The sequence below is a fragment of the Strix uralensis genome, chromosome 3 (assembly GCF_047716275.1).
Source record: "Strix uralensis isolate ZFMK-TIS-50842 chromosome 3, bStrUra1, whole genome shotgun sequence".
In the NCBI taxonomy this organism is placed as follows: Eukaryota; Metazoa; Chordata; class Aves; order Strigiformes; family Strigidae; genus Strix; species Strix uralensis.
In genome coordinates, this window is record NC_133974.1 from 68,675,736 (window position 1) to 68,694,648 (window position 18,913).

The 18,913-nt window shown below is 41.6% G+C and overlaps 1 protein-coding gene across 4 annotated transcripts in view; it reads right to left on the reverse strand.

Annotated features, from left to right (window-relative positions):
• Positions 1–10,312: 10,312 nt before the first annotated feature.
• The window catches only part of PLAGL1 (PLAG1 like zinc finger 1), a 48,699-nt gene continuing 40,098 nt past the window's right edge, over positions 10,313–18,913 (reverse strand). For all 4 annotated transcript variants that reach the window (XM_074862727.1, XM_074862728.1, XM_074862730.1 and 1 more), the window contains 3 exons: positions 15,777–15,896; positions 13,721–14,217; positions 10,313–13,352 (listed from right to left, as the gene is read on the reverse strand). In XM_074862727.1, the coding sequence (XP_074718828.1) occupies positions 12,077–13,352; positions 13,721–14,217; positions 15,777–15,896 (1,893 nt within the window). In that variant the 3' untranslated portion in view covers positions 10,313–12,076. The remainder of the gene's footprint in view (positions 13,353–13,720; positions 14,218–15,776; positions 15,897–18,913) is intronic.

Consider the following 18,913-nt stretch of genomic DNA (forward strand, 5'->3'; position numbering starts at 1 on the left):
TCAAAGAACTAATAATGTAAATATCAGCCCCTTGAACAGGATCAGTCTGTTCTCCCTCTTAACCAAGGAAGAAAGAAAAACAAGTGAAGGGGGGAGTAGTCCAATGGGACTGTTCCTGTTCACAGACTCAGTCTGTTCTTTTCTGCAAGTCATTATTTGCGCTGGCCTCCAGCATATCCCTGAGCAGAACAAACTAGAAATGGTTTCTATTTCTTATTTGTGTTGAACTGCAGCTGTACTTGGACAGCATTTTTAAAGTTTTGTGGAACTCCTGCAGGAGTTAAATTGAACCTGAAATAAATACTGCTTTAGCTCCCTGCTTCTGGGAGTAGTAATTTTAAAGCCTGAGTAAGGAAGCATCATTAACAAAGCATGACTTCAACCCATAAACAACTGTTTGTCTTTGCATCCCAGCTGAGACATGATCCAATATGCAGAAAAGTCTTCAACAAGAAGTGCAAGTTCTCTTTGAAACAGAGACTGCACGGAAGAGGAGTCACCACTGTGAAGAGGCAGCACCTGCAAAAGGTGTAGTTAAAATTGAAGCATGTGTGTTACCTCCATATGAAGTCTTTCATTCAGTAACGGTATTGCTTCCTCTGAGGACAAAGCCTGGATGTTGTGGATGAGTCTCACATATGTGTTTGACTCAGTGCCAAATTCTTTCCTCCCCCTCCCTGTGCTGCTAGTGTTTGAGAATATTTCTCCATTCAGAATCCAAACCAGTAGGTGCTGTGACTACTCTGGGCGCATAAGCATCTCTGCTCTTCTAGGAAGTGTTCATGTATGTATTTTAAAGACTACACAAGTCTCTGACAGTTTCCTCTTCAATTAAATCTGAAAGAGACTGTGATCCAAGATGGTTGGTGCATGAATGCCCCAGGTTGAACCTAAGAGCTGTCAGTAGCTCCAAATCTTCCACAGATAAAGCTACAGAGATTCACTGCTATTGAACTCAAGGGTTTAAAAATGTATTTGAATTGAACTTATTTACAGGAGGGAAAGAGACTTAATCTCTTATTGGAACAAGTTTTTTTTCATGTGTTGCTGAAGAGGAGGGGAATACACATGGACATGAATGTATATAATTTTACCCAGAGATGCCAAATCACTGCTGATTTGGTATCCATGCAGACTGCCATTGTAAAATGTCCTTTAAAATCAGTTATGGAAAGAAACAGAAGTGCACAAAGGTTTAAAGCAAGAAGAAGAATCTGACAAGTGGAGGAGAATGGAAGGTGTTGGTCATAGTGTTTTTTCTATTTAGCAAAGGGCAAAATCATCTTTCCTATGCCTTTCAAAAAATCAAATTTCTCTTGTTTGTAATATTTTTCCTTTTTCTCAGAAAGGGAGAACTCTAAGATTTCCCCCTGTCCCCTGCAAGGGGGAAATATAGTTTTGGTCTTCCTTTATTTCCGTTACAGAAACAGCCAGGGAAGAAATCTAACTGGAGCCAGCACCATGAGGATTTTATTAATACTATTCGATCAGCCAAGTAGGTCAAAAAGCTCTGAAGGAGGGCTGCCCTCTTCCACCTCCTCCCCCATCAAACATCAATCCAGGTTTGTGGTCTACTTTATCTTACCAGTGTTCTTGTACTAATCTTTGGTAAAGCAATGACCTCTTATTATCCACAGCTGGACTTCAGTTTTGCACCCTCTGGCACAACACAACGTGAACATTAATTCCCTCCATACTCTCTAGTTTTAGCTGTATTTCTTCACTAAATTAAGTAGGAGTGCAATGCAGAGGTGGTGGGGAGGAAGAGAAGGCTAACTGTATCTTTTAAGTTTAAAGGCAGCAAGGTTGGGGTCTGATGTTAGACAACGCTTTGGAAGAAGAGTCAGGATGCTTGTGTTCTAGTGTAACAGAGGGTGAAATACATCCCCTCACCATTCAAAACAACTGTAGTGCACACAGACTTCCACACTCCCATGTGGTGGCTTTTCCGCTGTCCCCTTCCCCACCCAACTGCGCAGACAGGGAAGTCATTTAGAAAAAGACAGGTCTGGTTTACTACTAATACCAGGTGTGGCCTCTGCACAGAGCTTGCTGTGTTAGAAGTTACGGATCCAAAAAGATGCACATACAGCCAATATTTCTCATGATATGTGATTTATGAAATGTGGGAGCAATCTTGGAAAGGGTCTCAGTGGAGTCCCACCTGCATTAGGAAGGCAGAGGGCGGGAGGGGGAAGTGGGGGACTCTCTGGGCTCACTTCCAGAGCAGGAATTAGTGACTGATAGCAGAACCAGCTGCCATGATTTCAGCCTTTCTCCTCTTCTAGATGACAGCAATGCAGCATAAGCAGCAGACCACATCTTCCTTCCTTGGCTGAGGTGAAGCTCCTCTCTGCATTTCCACTGCTGAATTCTTTAATGATTCTGCTATTTCTTGTCTGACTCCACTGACTCTAGGAGCAGACCCTTCCCTTTCCTCCTCCCTCTTGGAGGAAACAGAGTTGTACAACAGCAGAGGTAGTTGTGGAGAAAGGAATTAGAGAACTGCCTTTTAGGAAAGACAGATTGCTGAGAGTCCTAATCAGGATGTATATTCTATACTACAGGACTGGAGAGAAAGCACATGGATTGTGGGGAGGGGAGAGACATTCCTCCTCCAAATAGAGCCCAAAGCTCCCCGTTCTCCCCTGAAGTGCCAGGTCCCACTGCTAGCCCCACAAATCCAGGCATCTGCCCTGTCTCGTCCTCCGCTCCCCTGCATTCAGAACCATTTTGCCCACACTGCTGGTCTGGAGCTGGGTTTTGGTGGCTGCTTGGGCCACCTTTTCTGTGCTGTTACTGAGAGAAATGATTTGTAAATATGCTGTATCTGTAATATTAGGATAAGGACACTTGGGCTGCTTTTGTAAAAGGCACTGGGCAGGGAGGAAGGGTCTGAGGATGGCAAGGGCAGTGTGAGGGCTGAGCATGACTGCATTGACCATGAACACTGACCAGTCATTGAAACGAGTAGAACTGCACCAGTGGTAAATGTCGCTGAATAACTTTTAGCAGAAGCGGGATTGTAACTCTATCAAAAATGACTCCAGGAAGCACTGCTGTGTGGTCTTCACAATGCTTCTTCACACCCAGAAACCTGGCTCTTGGATGTGCCTCATCTGGCAGGGCACAGCTTCTTCAGCAGTGTTTTGCCAAATAGGGATCTGAATGACCAAAAGTATTCTTAGAATCATAGGTTTTGACTACTCTCGGAATTTTAAATAATGCTTTTTATGCAGATTTGTTGATTGTGAGGTTGGGGGTAGGAATAGGACAAAGATAATAAAATCTGCTTTTATTAATCCCCTGGATTTATTTCTGAAAGCAATTACTGTTGCTGGGTTAATAGTATTTTAGGATCCCAAATGCTTTTCCAGAGGAGGTTTTTGTAGTTCTCCTAAGTTTGTACTTTGGGAGCTGATGGGAACTCACCATGATCACCTGCTGATAGAGCCAGGTTTTGAACCGTATCTTGAGTATTCCAGTAAAGCAGAGCAATTCTTCTCCTGTAGTGTATAAACTGTGACACAAGTTGTTCCTTTCTTATGGTCAGACTATGTTCAGTGTCCACACTGCTCACGAAGATTTAATGAGGCTGCAGCACAGAGGCACATGAAGTTTTGTGAAGAACAAGCTGCCTGCTGTGTCTTTGCTGTGAAGAGCACCAGACAGGCTTTGGTAAGTGCACGCAGTCACACTTATGTTGTCCTGGGGCCAGATTTGCCAAACTGTAGTTTATGGTGAGTAAAGAGCTATATTAATATAAAACTTAAGATTCTGAGGAAGTTGGTAAACTCTTAAGACAAGATACATGCTGAATATCAGCTAGGAGTTCCCCAGAACTGGAACCCTTTCTCTGATATAAAAAGTGACAGAATACGGTAGTACGAAAAAGTTGGACGACAATTTCTTCAGACTCTTCTGCGACTGGATTCCAGGGTAACAGCTGTAGGGAAGCAGAAACATGGCAGCTTTTGCAATACATAGAGAAAGCTCTTCCTGTTCATTAGGGGTCCCTGCTGCTAGCAGGTTTGCTGTTCCCTGCAAATGTATTGCTGATTTATTCCCTGGTCGCTAGACAAAAAGGCTAAGCTCCTTTGGGGAATCAGAAAAGTAGAGCTAATTGGCAGTGTCTTGAAGTGAGCTCCTATTTTATTATAGAAAAAAAAAATTAAACAATTCCTTTAGGAGAGTGCTGGTTTTCTTTTGTTTTTTAAAGATATTTGAAAAATCTTATTACTCTTATACTTGTTTTGGGCAGGAAGAATGACTTCCAAGTGGGAGGGGATGTACCTTTTTCCTGTTCCTTCCTAGCACTGCTTCAACAGCAATTTGGAGAGTTTTCACCAGCCTCTGTAAGCTCCCTGCTAGAATTGAGTGTTGTCCTGGTTTAACCAGGATAGGGTTAAGTTTCCCCAGCAGTGGGGGGGAGCTCTAGCCGGGTTATTCAGATACCATGCCGACGTCACATCCTGGCAGGTCACATTTTTCCTGGCGCGGGAGCGCGGTGCACTCGTGGTTTTGTACATCGTGCTTCAAACTGCTGTATTTGGTAGCTATTTTGCTCTGTTCATTGCTATCACTATTACTGTTATTGTTATTGTTGTTGTTTGTTGTGTTGCTATTGCATTGTTGTATTAAACCTTTCCTTATTTCAGTCTTGGGGCTTTGTATTTCACTCCCTTTGTGGGGGAGGGGCAGCGGCCGCGTGGTCTCAGACCCCGGCAGGGGCTAAACCACAACAAGTGTGAATTGTGCATCTTCTTTTATTAGAGTAAGGAACTCGCCCCCCCCCCCCCCCCCCCCCCCCCCCAACCTTAAAAACTGCTGTGTTATCACTTCAGAAGAGAGTACAAGATGGTGCCAACACAGATGAACCTAGGCCAGGTAAAGAGTTCATTTAACCATATTTATATGTTTCATATAACAAACTCTGATGTATTTGAGGTGGGGGGTCAGCATTTTTAAAGCAGATCCTAGGCTTTGGAATCCAGTTTTTTAAAGTATTTTTTTTTTTACAAGTCCAGGCCTTGAGATGAAATCCTAAACTCATTTCCATACAACACTTGTGAGAAATGAGAAGGGTCAAAAATTTTCAAGTGGAAGTTGTTGATATTGAATGGCTTTCCAAGTCATTATCCTGATCTGTTGTGCCGAGTGTATACACAGACGTTTTCATATGGGTCCTCAGGAGGGATGACTTTTACCCTTTTCAGAGGTCCTCAAACAGAAGTATCTATACAGACCTAAAATATGGAGTCTGGGTGTGAGGTTCCTTTGGTCCCATAAAGGACTCCATTACCTTTAACCTTTGGTTTTAAGATTTATTCTATCTTCTTTATCTTTTCTTAAGTCCATTTAGATGAAGAATCAAGCTTTGTACCTTGTTTGTTCCATATGACTTTCCCCTTGTAGATTCAGCCTTGAAATTAACACCACAACATCCCAAAAACAGTTCTCTCTAAGCAAGATGCCATATAATGTTTGCTAGTACCCATTGCTACCACTAATCGTGACCCGTACTCAGTCTGTGTTTGGAAGATGTTTTATAAAGTTATTTTAATGGTTATTTGTAGTATAACCTGTGAATGATAATGCATACTGCTCTTTGTATCAATATCTTTGATACATTTCTGAGTTTTATGTTGAATTTATGTAGGTTATAATTTTTTATGGCCAATAATTTTTTAAATAACGATCTGCAGAGACCTCTCCAAGAACACTGCAGAAAACCAGAAAATCTTTGGGTGTGTCTACTGGAAAAAAATTTTTAGGAGAGTTTGGGTTAGAAATTTTTTTTGTTTCATCATTGTAACATAAAAGGACCTCATTTGCTTTTGTGTATATATGATATCCTGTTGCGGTGTTTGCAGTATGAACTTCTTTGTATTAATTGAAGCAATTGCACAGAAAACTTTTGCAGAGCTCCTCCTGTCCCTAGTATAGGCTGCTGAGAACATTCATTTTGGTGTTAAATGTTCTTTGGTTTGGAGCAGTTCCATCTCAAGTAGGCCGTGACTGTGTTCTGCCATGACCTGTGTTCTGATGTAACAAGCATCCTGAGAGGTTTTGCTGCTTGATAATGCAAACCTCTCTAGCAGGTCTTGTGCTCTCACAATGTGCTTCCATTGTCCATATGAGGAAGATGCCAGCATCCGTTTCAATAATCACTATGTCGAGATGACAGTGTGGAGGTTCTTCCTTGTCCTCAATGTTTACTTTCCCAGACCATGATGTTTGGTGCTTCTGCTCTTCAGGCCATGCAGTCAGTGTTGCTCCCATCTCGGGCTATGCAGAGCCATGTCAGAGCAGCAAGGTGGCCTTCCAGCCCCTGCTTAAGGTGGTTGTGGTGCCGTTGTGCAAGGGGATGGCTCAGGTGATTGGCATCTTGCATCCCTGTGAGATGCACACGACTGCAAAATACGAGATCCTGGCAGGGAATGTGGCCGTGATGGATTCCCTGGAACTGGCAAGGTATTTTGAGCCTGGGAGATCAATTGTAAAAGTGCTTAGAGTGTGGGATGAACAGTAACGTGTACAAAAGAGTCTGTTGCAGAGACCCACACTCAAAGTCTTTGCAGGGTCCTTCTTATGTGGAGTTCTGCTGTCCTTGATTGCTGCTGGTCAGTGGCTAAGTAACTTCAGCTGTGGGGAAGACTGCAATGGGCATGGGAGTGTTCAGTCCACGGTGCCATCATCAACTCTACCTACCTCCTTGACTTTGCCAGCTACAGGAAAAACTGTTTGACAGTACCCAGTGGTCTCATCTGGTGTTCTCCACTCCCCGGATTACCTGTGACTATGTTAACAGTGTAGGAATTCTTATGGTTATCATGCAGGGCCTTGCAGACCACCAACGGGTATTTATTGATACCATCACCATTCTCAAGGTTTAGCCTCTAAACTCTGAAACTTGGACCTTGACAGGCATGGGGAGGAGACACCTCTTTCCCCAGGGATGCTGGTGAGCCCAGGTATTGCCGAGGTTGTAGCTGCAGCCAGTTTACAGAGGCCTGGGACAGCCAGTGTCTCCAGCAGGTCCCCAGGGCAGACATCCACACTAGCGTCCGAAATACAGGGCAGCGTCCTGTATGTCCCTAGGAACTGTGGAAGCAACTGGCTGCCGTGAGCTTATAGGTGCTGGGCTGTTGGCAACTGCTGCTGCATGTTCTGTAAAACTTGAGCTTTGCCAGGCGCTTTACAGAGCGCTTTGGGCTAGTGAGAGATCAGTTTTAGTGCTACCCAACAGTGCTTTTTACCTGAGAAAGCAGACATGAGAAACTGTCTTTCAGTGGTGCAAATGAATGTTCTCAACCTTAATGTGCCTGGAAATGGTTTCCAGGATGAGCTACTCCATCACCTTCCCAGGGATGGAGGTTAAATCTTCTTAGATAAAATGGGAGTAAAATACAGAAGCTTTGTCTATACAAACAAGTATATGGCTTGTCGCTGCTTTCAGACCACCAATGCGTAACAGAAGATAGAGTGGCTTGGTCGGCAAGGATGTTTTAAGGTTTTCTTCTGATGCATTATGGAAGATCTTAAACAACACAATTTTCCAGCACCACTTCCACCTAGAGGGCTACAGCTACCACATTCAATAAAATAAGCAAACTGAAGTTCACTGTCCTTTTTTTCCCCCCCCCTAGGCTACAAAGCTTACTATGCTGTCCCTTTTAAAGTTGTGAGATTATTTGTATCAGTTGTCAAAATTTAATTAAATTGTTGCCTACAAGGGGATGGATATTACCAGTGGTTCATTCAATGTTTTTAACAAAAGATAGAAAGAGCCAGTACCATGTGGGTTTTTTGGTTTTTTGGGTTCTTTTTTCCCCCTAATGCTTTGCTTTGATGTACTGAACAAGACAAATGAACATTTTGGAATTTCAGGTATACATTTAATAGAATCTTCCAGTAAGCAATAAATGATAAATGATAGTGATCAGGAAGTGATAAATGGCCATGTATGCTGTGCATCAGCTTCAAAGCACATCAAGTCCAACTAACTAAAACCAAATATCATTCTTGCATTAAAAACTTCAATTGCTTTTAGAAATTGATTGATAAGACAGAAATGCTGTGGAGGCATAGACCTTTTTATTTTTTGGCCACCTGATCTATTACCAGCCTTAGATCACCTTGCATAAACTTTCAAAGCTGCAACATGTTGGGTTTTTTTAGTCCAACAATTTCCAATAAGGCTTTCAATTGAAATCCGTAAGGAATTTTCTTGCCTATTAAATGTTTATAAAGTAAATGAAGATGAAAAGTAGTTGGACACAGCAATAATAAATACCAGACTTTACAGAGTTTAATTAAACTCTACTTAGGCTCTAGCTAATAGTGATTAAATACAGAAAGGATGACACTGAAGCAAGTGTCAGTCCTAGAGCTAGACTCTTAGAAACACTGGGCATGAAATGAGCCCAAATATATAAAAGCAGTGCTACTTAGCCTATTTTTCAATCCGGGAAGAAGAGGGGGAAAAAAAAACAATCCACATAGCAAACTATTCTGTGCAATGCTATCACAGTTGCTTTCTTCTACAACCAAATAAATAGTCAAAAGTTAGAGCAAGTTTTACTGTATTTGTTATCGTTCCCCTATTATTTTCTGTCTGTGTGTAGAAGTGTTTGATTTCACAGCTCATTTTCCAGTATTTTACAGAAAATATAATTATAGGGGCAGGAACGGTGTATTGAAGAACAGTAGCTAAAAATTCTGCTAGCAGGAAATTAATCAATCACTAGAGTACATGGAAATACAATCCTATTTCAGACTGGCTGTGGAAAACTCTTTGGAATTAACAGCAACTCATTGGTTAAGAAAATGGAGGCTCCCAACAGGAACAGTTGGTAAATAAAACTGAAAAAATTAACATGGTTTCTGATAGGGCATAGGAACTGAGCCCTAGAAATACTTGTGTTTACATAAAGGATGCAGGGTCTTTTGTTCTATGTAGTATAATTTTAGCTCCTTAACATTATTTCAGGAGGTTTACATGATTTTTTTTTTTTTTTTTATAAAAGGAGTACATTTTTTGTATGAGACCATGTTTACTAAGTTTTGCTGTTTTACAGTATCATTCGATTATAGTAATTCTGTTGTTCAGCTACCACATATTGCTCTGCTTCTACAGATTTTTCAAGCGGAGTTCAGATAAAAAAGTGTTCTTATCTCTATTAGGATGTGAAGTAAAATAGCCTAAGATCTCCCACAGGGTCAGATCTTCTTGTTCTCTTAGCTGCTACGCCATGCCAGCTCTCTGCCCTTGCATTTGGAGGAGGAATGGGCTGTGCCAGAGAGGAGGGAGGACAGGCCACTGGTTGGGCTGCTGCCTTCTTCCACCATAACCCCGGTCTGCGTGGGGCTGCCTGTCCCCACACAGGTGCTGTCGCAGCCCTGCATGAGCCAAAGGCAGTGCCACCAGACATGTCCTGCAGCTCTTGCTGCCTCATCAGCTGGCACTGCCTGAAGTCTCGCTGCAGCCCCATCCTCAGACACCACAGGTAAGCCCAGGGAGAGCTGGTGAGGACTTGGTGCTGTCTCCATACCTCTCCTTTAGCACTGCTTCACCTGTGACCTTACCCCCACCAAAAGCAAGCTATTGCTCTTTCAGCAATGCGACATTCAGGCCCACACCAGACAGGCCTACTGAGCCCAAGGAATTTGGTTGCCCAGAAGCAATGCGTTCTTGAGCTTCAGCTACTGATGGCCTCTCAAAAACACTCACAGGAGTCCCCCCAACAAAAGCTATGAGGAAGTCCAGCCCTACTTTAAGTATTAGATGACTCTGGGGTATCTCCTGCATTGTGAGAATTTTAAAGCAAAACAATTTTTCTGCAAACATAACCTTTTGAAATAATTTGCCTTCCTTTCTGCTGGGACATCATCAGCTTCTACATTTATGATACCAAGAATCTGGAGAAATCTGAATGGACTGAAGGGTTAAAGCTGCAGTATTGCAAATTTAAGGTTTGCTTCTGTGTTTTACTTGTAGACACCATCATTGTGGGCTTTTTAAGCATTTTAGTATCAGAAGTGGTTATTTTCTTTTTACTTGAATGAGACTTAGTCTTTAACCCGTAGTTACATGTTGGAAGAGGCTGAGGTCAGGCAGCAGCACCTCTGTTGGCAGCTCAGAGCTCAGGCACCCTACTACAGTCGAGCAGCTGGAAGAACACGGGCACCAGTCTAGCTCAGTGTTTGTGTAACGTTTTCTTCTTAACGTCATGTTTTAATTCAAAGACAAGTATTTCAGTAATTTGTTACACCTCTTATAGAAGCACAAACCAAAATGACAAAAGATCTGTTAACAGTGCTACAAAACTTGTATTTTTTTTTTTTTTTAACAAGTACATAAACTTGGATGAAGCCAAGTGAATACAATTTGCATGAAGAAGAAAAACAATACAGTAAGTGAATATACACACACCTTTCCAAGTCCGGATGAAAATATGAGCCTAGCTGTAGAATGTGCTTATAACATTGTTTGCAACCTTTTCCCTATTCTGGAGCTTGTAGTTTAAATAACTGCTAACTGGGCATGATTCTGCAGCACCTGCTCTTCCTCCTGCTGCTGTCATTACAAGAATGATCTTAAATAATTTCCTTCTGGTTTGCCTTATGCCAAAAATTTTCATAACAAAAATACCCCTCAACAGCGCATCTGAAGAACATATTCTCGCATGAACTGCAATAATACAAGCTTTCCTTAATCCAAGTACTGATAAACTTGTAAGAATATTCAGATCACTGTAGTTATACAATGTCAGCGTAGTTCATTAAAAGCATAACAGCAATTGTTTAGAAAATATTTTTTATTTGAAGCTGTCTGGAAATCTTTCTGTGATTAATGGGCGAGAACACACTTGCTTCATGCTGTATTTGTAATGATCATTAGGTACTATTAACTCTCTTTGGATTTAATGGAAAAGTAGCTCTAGGGGTTTGACAATTTACTCATATTCAGCTCACAACCACAACCCTTCTATGCGTGGACCTGCCCCTGGCCCCACAGAGGTCCTGCTTGGTCGTGGGCTCCCCTGTGCCATGGCTGGCTTTCCATGAAGGAATCCCCATTTCAGATGGCTACAATTAATAATCATTTCCCAGATTAAATAAAGGCCATTTTTATCAACAAAAGATCAATAAAGGCCCCTTAGGTAGGAAGTATTATTTTTTCAATCAAGCTGTTGACCCAATGGGATAACATATGCTTACATTTAAGCAAATGCTTAAGTGCTTTACTAGAGACCAGTGCCTGATACTGTGCCAGATCCAGCTATAAGTGAAAATTAATGCTTTGCTCTAAACTTTGAGACAATTCATTTCCCATTCTAAGAACTACACGTGTACATCAGTTCTTACACAGTCACGCAGAAGTGGTAGTTATTTCCAGCCCTAGGAAAAACATGCAGGAGATGCATACATCGGAAGTGCGCTTCAGAAAACAAAATCTAGTTAAATGTAATCACAATAGTGATCATCTTCATTTAAAAAAAAAGTGAAACAAGAAAGTAGGATTTATTCTTGGAATGATTCTGATTTAAATTAAAAATTCATAAAGTTCAGTAATTAAGTGCTTAACAGAAATCTATGTGATGTTGATAAATCGTTTGCTACGTTTGCCACGTGTATAAATTTTCTGTGATTTATGGCTCATTAAAATTATTTTTCTGTGATTTCCCCTTTCTTCCCATTCACCCTAACCCTATTTCCCCTACTGCAGCAGCCATAGTTTTATTGTGTCTGTTATGATGCTTTGCTATCACTGAAGATATTTATTCAGTGGTTTGCATGAAAGGTAAGGAACAAAAATATAGAAGATGTTGAGGGAAATATGTTAGTTCTGCTACTGTCATATGTTAAAAAGCTAATAGTAGTATGAAAAATAGACCTTCTTGTTTATTAACATCATGAATTTAACTACCATGTTCATAACGTGCTTTGAAAACATTTTGGGGCAGTTTTTTTTTAAAACCCAAATCAAACCAAAACCACCCCATCCTAAGAGATCTAAGAAAGAAGCACAGTCTTAAAAAAAGAAGGAGAAAAACCCCAAACACGGTGAGAGTTATTTGAAGGCATGGTGAAAATGAGGCAATGTTACAGAGTTTGTAGTGGATGGAAAGGAGCGGGGAAGATGATGCAGCTGGTTTACAGCCATCCCACCAGTTGCTAGCTGAAGGCCTTGCTGTTGGCCGAGGCCATTCAGCCTGTGTGATGGTTCCTCTGGACCAAATGCCATTGTGATGTCCCCAGTAGTGTTCTGGTTGTCACCTGGTGGAAGCTGCCAGAAACTCATCACATGAGTGAGATCCATGAAAGGCAGGCTCGCAGTTTCAGCTGCTGCCTCTGTCTCCTTGTGCACCGGGTACTTGTTAGTATCCCCTACAGGCCCTGAGGAAGCCTCTTCGAGACTGATTTTATGGAGAGATTGAGGTTCTGGTAACGGCAGGTCCTCAAGAAGATGCACGTTGTAACCTTTAACATCCACTTTTATTGGTAGATTCTTAAGGCATCCTGCTGCAAATGAGGTAGAACTAAGGTCATATTTATTAGGCTGATGAAGGTTCACGCTGGCAGGAATGGCTGTTGAGCATGGTGTGGGATGGACAGCTGGAAGGCTGTCTGTGCAGCCCATCCTTTGCAAATGAGGAGAAGGTTCAAGAGGAAGAGCAGTTTGTAAGCTTGGCTGGGAATGAAGATGTGAACGGTTGTATTCCTCTGATTCTGAACTATTCAAAATCCCATTCTGCCCAGAGACCCTTTCAGGAAAAGGGGACAGTATGCTGGCATCTTCCTTCACTCTCAATGGAAAAAGCTGGTCAAGGAGACCCACTGAGTCACCATTCTGCAACCTGCTCTTCAGCAGTTCTTGTGGATGAGTCTTCCTAGTATGGCGAGTCAAGTGGTCCTTCCGCCCAAACCTTTGGGCACAAAACTGGCATAGAAAGTCTTTGCAGCCTGTGTGAACTACCATGTGGCGCCTCACATCTTTACGGGTATAGAAGTGACGCTCACAGTGGTCACACTTATGTTTCTTTTCCTTCGTATTGCCAGTTGGTTTCCCTGCATGGCTTTTGAGGTGTTCCAACAAAACTTCAGTACCACCAAACTCCTGGGCACATACCCTACAGGTAAGGTCCCCGCTGGTGGCTGCATGAAGAGCCAAGTGTCTCTTATAGCCTAGCTTGGTGTTGTACTTCTTGCCACACTCTTCACATTTGAAGGCCATCTTGTTAGGGTCATGAGTCTGAAGGTGATTCTTTAGATGGTCTTTCCTGTGAAAGGTCTTTTCACAGTAGCCACACTGGTGAGATTTCTGTGGAGAATGGGTGGCTGAGTGCCTAAGACAAAAAGAAAAAAAAGTTATTGTGTTTACATTTACTCTAGTACATTTGCTTTTGCAGCTTCAAGACTTGGCACTCTTGAAGGAAGGCATTTTCACAAGTTGTCAGATTATTAGTAAAAGCCTGACTTTTTTTGTGGGGGGAAGTTGTTAATCATAAAGCATAGAGTAGGTTAAAACTGCTCAACATAATCTTTTTGAATAGCCACTGCAATTGAGGGAGACTAGTTTTCTCCAATTCTATCAAAACAGGAATAATAAAAAATGGAACTTGGGGATTAACTGTCACTAGGACATCCCAAAAGAAAAAGATGTCCTTGTTTTTTCCACACACCCACCAGAAAAGAAGTGCCTTCAGAGCTGTACCTGAGCAGTTTATATTTGGAAATGAAGGCTTTTGCGCATCCGTGCTGTGAACACTTGTAGGGGCGCTCCCCTTTGTGCGCGTAAGTGTGGACTGTGAGCTTGTCAACGGAATCAAATATCTTCCCACAGAGTCGGCAAGGGTAACTGTCTGGCTGCTTCACTTCTCTTCCCTTCAACAGTGAAGACCGGCTGTTTCTCCATTTAGGTATAAACCTCACAAGAGGATCACACGTGCTTCCTGAGCTGGCACAGCTAAGCTTTGCAGCAGAGGAACAGGAAAGGGTCCCAAAGCACTGAGCAATGCTTTTGCCTAATGCTGCTCCTCTCAGTTTCCCTTTGAGTTTGCTTTTTGCTTTTACGGGTCCCAATTTATTTGGTGGTCTGAACCTGGTGGTAAGGACTCGGTCTTTATGGATACACTGGTGAGATTCCAGCAGAGCAAAAGTTGCAAAACTGCTTCTACAGCTGGAGCATATCCAAGGGTCTACAGGCTCTTTCTGCAATGAGAACAGAAACAGTTTGGTCTTATTAGCCATTCTAAGAAAAGGTTGTATTCTTCTCACTGACCCTACACCTTCTCTTGGTCTTTCCCAAGACCTGTTCTTGTCCTTGGCAATATTTACTTCAATGTACTACCACACAGCTGTTCAACTGGAAATGGATTCTCTTTAGGAGTCTATAATCTCGAAGAGAAAAAAAATAGTTGACCAAATACCCATTTCCATGTTTTTGTTTAGCATTTACTGTAACAGTCCTGAGTCCTTCACCTTTGTTTATCTGTGCTTACTGAATTTCAAAGTCTCTACATTTGTTCCTTTTATGGAATTACTCATAAAAGCAGTTGCAAATTGTACTTTATCCTTAGGCTGACATAATTTATCTGCTCTTGCAACCATACAAAAAAATGGGTGGGTTTCTGCACACAAATGTAGTCTAGCCATACAAGATTTCCCTATGTTTTGGGCTGACTCAATGCTTTACCAGACAGCAATGGTCAATGCCTCCAGGAGAGACTTCCTCACTTAGCTTGGCATTTGGCATTAGACTTTCTTAAACTCAAAGAAACACCTTAGGTTGGAGGATCTCAAGCCTATCCTGACTTAGAGGCACTAAAGCATTTTCTTTTGGCAAGCAATGCATTATTTGGAAGTATTATTTCTGTGGAAGTAAGAGGTCTACTGCATTCAATTGAATTCACTCTAAATATTGACATTCTAAAAATTCCAGTGAAAAACAATTACAAAAAAATCCCAGTAACTGATGAAATGTACTTCCAGTTAATACATGACCATGTACTTCCTTAGCTGTCTCTATATTTTACATAAGTAGACTGTCCATACTTTCCTTTGCTCTTGGGCTAGCTTGCTCTGGAGAGCATGGTGAGGCTATGTCCACTCTGTCTTTATTTACAGATGGAGCACTCCTCTCTCTTCATGTCTGATGCTGTGGCTCTCCCACACCTTCTTTCTGAAGGCCTCATACACAAAAGCAGCAATGGGGTTATTTCAGAGCACCTCTGAATTCCTGGTTCATTTGTATTTCCTGTTTAACATTTCCTTCTATCTTAGGTATCAATCTTCACAGCCACATTTTCAACACTTAAACCTTTCCTCTCATTTTAAGGATTCCCACCATCATACAGAGGGGAAGGTATTGGTATTAGAAGAGAAGGGTTATTGCACAGGAAAGACTCAAATAATCAGTGCATCATCTGACCATCCAGTCAGAGCACAACAAAGGGGAATTGGTGAAAGAAGTCTAAGGCTGGACAGCTTGGTTATCTACAAATTAATGCCAATCTTAAGTCTTTGCAACACATCCCACTGGTGCCACTTACTCCTAGCTACATCTAATAGCACCACTGGATTACAAACACAGGAGAAAAGCAGCCTTTCTCTGAGTAGCTGTTTGTTAAAATTGCTCTTAGCTTTGCATTAGCCAACTACTCTATGGTCTATCCCAGCATTACCAGAGTTACATAAATGGAGAAAGCAGGTAAATAAACTGTAATTCACTATGTCTGGTGATGGCTTGAATGCAGATTAGAGGTACTTACTGCTACTGGGGGCAAAGGACAGACATCAGATTCTTCTTTAATGAAGACTGCAGAAGCTTCCATAAATTTGGCATAATCGGCAGCATACCATACTTTCAATTCTGTGTGGGGTTCAATTGGCTGTGAATGGAAGAAAACAGCACATCTTTAATTCTGGCAATTTTTCTATACCAAATAATACTGAAGATTGGAGGGGCAGAGGTGTGCAATTTAGTGTTCTTACTGAAGTTGCATTCTTTGAATCTGCTTAAATTACTGGTAACTTAGGTTCAAGATTCAAACACTTTCTGAGCATTACTATCCACTGGAGTTTGACACTTTCACAGTTTCTAAAAGCAGAAATGCATATGTAGAGAGATTGGGGCGGGGGGGGGGGGGGGGGGGGGGCGGGGGCGGCAATAGCAGGAGGGGTGCCCTCAGCTTTCATGAGCTTTGCTCAGTGAGATGTATTTGTCTGTGATGTCCAGCCATACAGCAGTCTTTCCAAGCAATATCCCATGCCCGTTTGTTGATGTCTCGAAGCCCACTGGACACAACACTTAACTATAGGGTACAGGCAAAGGAAAAACACATCGTGAATGCACAATGGCTTGGATGCCTCCTGGATAAGTTGCACTCACTGAGCACAGGTGCAGAGTTGAGCAATGTGTGTACCACAAGTCAAATTTGCGCGTTTTCATGCGCTGGCTTTAACGTGTTAGGCTCACTATGCATGTGCTTTATTATACCTCTGCCTTGCTTCCACTGAAGCCTTCCCACACAGGACTAAGGGAGCCCATAATCTGCAGTCTCCCACCCAGTCATGTCTGCCCAAATCTTTCCTTGGACTGGACTATGACCTCCTCAGACAAATACATTCAGTCAATAATGCAGCAAATAGAAAAAGAGAGGAGTGATTACACTTACTGGCTAAAGATCTATTAGTTATTCAAAATCAAAGGAGAAAACTAACTTTGGGGTCATGATTTATACGACTCCCTGGCCCCGTACACAATTTTCTTCATCTATAATAAAACCCAACATTGTTGCAACTGTACTTGTAGTTTTATTTTAACTAAGCTAAACTTGTGTCACTGAAAAGAACAAACTAGCCTGGAAGAAGAGCAGCTGAGTCTTATTCCACAAAATGTGACATCTTAAAATGCACTTATTTTATAACATTGGTGTTGGATAAGCATGGTATGTGAAAGACAACTTAGACTGTGAATGCTGACAGGTGACAGATAATTATGTGTATAATGTTGAAAATCAAACTTCTGAACTCTCAAGCACAAACCTGCTTGCTAACTACAGCCAGTATGGGTTGGTTGTACGTTTTGGTAACACCTGGCCTAAACTGAAATGGTATGTGCTGAATTCTCCACTAAATAAAGGACATGAGGCAGAACCACCAACTAGGAGGCCGATCATGCATTGTGCTCCTGCATACAGTCTATTTAGGTGGAGAAAACCAAGCCTGGGGAAGCTCCACAGAGACAAATGCCTGGGGATGCCCTGGAACCTTGGCCAGTGACAGCCCAGACTGGTATCCACAAACAGCTGCACAGCACGATACTGTCATGACTTTCTGCCTGACATTCCTGGACCAGCGGCAATCTCTTCTGTGGGAAGCTGAGACCTAATCAGTGTGACTGCAGAGGGAGAGCAAGTCCATCAGTGTGTGAAATAGTCAAGTAAGGCAAAAGCTCTGATCTCAGTAAAACTGAGATTAACCACCAGTATCCAAAGCCACTACAAATTGTCATTTACTCTGTTTCACCTGTGACAGTAAGAGAAAGCTATTGCAGCACCCACACAAAACTCTTCTGTGATCAGACAAACAGCAACCGTGGTTGATTTTTACTTCCTCACAATTCTATTTTTTTTTTAAAGCACTTATTTCTAGGGACTGCAGTTCTTAGGTCAGCAAGTCTGCTAATGGTGCTGTTAGTATGCCACTTACATGTATGCTTTTGTAGCTTCAATTTCATGTCACCAAGATCCCACCTCTCTGTAAAAAGTGGGAAGAGGAGCCAATCCTTCTGCTCCTAACTTAGCAGACTTTATTCAAAATATCTTGAAAAAATGTCTTTATAACCAGCCCTAAGGCAGCCTCATCCTGTGACCAGCAGGGTGTGCCTAAGCGTAGCAAAAGGCTATCACTTCTGCTGACCAGGACAAAATCTGCAGGATGACACAGTACCACGAATGATACTGGAATTTAAGAGAAATAAAACCAAAACAACTCCCTATGATACACAGCACAGTAAAGGTTCCAAGACACATTCCTCATTGTAAGATACTCTTCATGTCAGTACATGGGATGCAACTCTCCATTGATGACAATGAGCAGAGTTCTGCTGAAGTCAGCAAAGAGCTGGTTCAGTAGTATTTAAATTATACTGGAAATTGTAAGTTACCAGTTCATAACTACAACTTCTCAGAAAAGCATTTGTTCATGCTTCCCAAATATAGTATTATTAATCCTATCAGTTCTACAAACAGAGTATGCACTGTCAAATCAAACTGAAATCTCAAATGGTATGGATTGCATCAGAAACTCAAACACAGCCTAAACGATGTCTCAAATTAGCATATGCTGTTTTACATTGATTTTCTTTTTTAAAAATAATTGTTTTAATATTAATCCAAAAGCAATTATACTTCACACTATTATAAAATACTTTGGAAGTGTAAAATGTTATCACTGTTAACTTATTCTCACACCATCCTGTGTGGTAAATATTCTTCTCACTGTGCAGGTGGAGACACAAAACACTACTATCCCAAGAAATGTGTGCCAGTCTTGGAAATTAAACTGAAATGCTTGATTTTAATCCCACAGTAACTTCTTTTGACTAACATTCTTTCTTTTTATTACTTTTAATGTTGCTCACAATGATATACAAGCATTAATTTAACAACAAAAAAGGAAAACAATGGATGTTCAACATAGAGACTTCAGTTTCCTAAGTGTACAAAAAGTAAGTTCTGATTAAAACAAACTTTGCCTGAGAAAGTGGCCAAAACATCAAAAAACAAGACTGTATGTTCTAGTATGATTTATAAATACAGAATACTTTGCTCTCTCTCCTCAGACCAAGATGCAATCCAGAGTCTCTAACATAAACTGATCATTTCATGACAACATTGCAGTA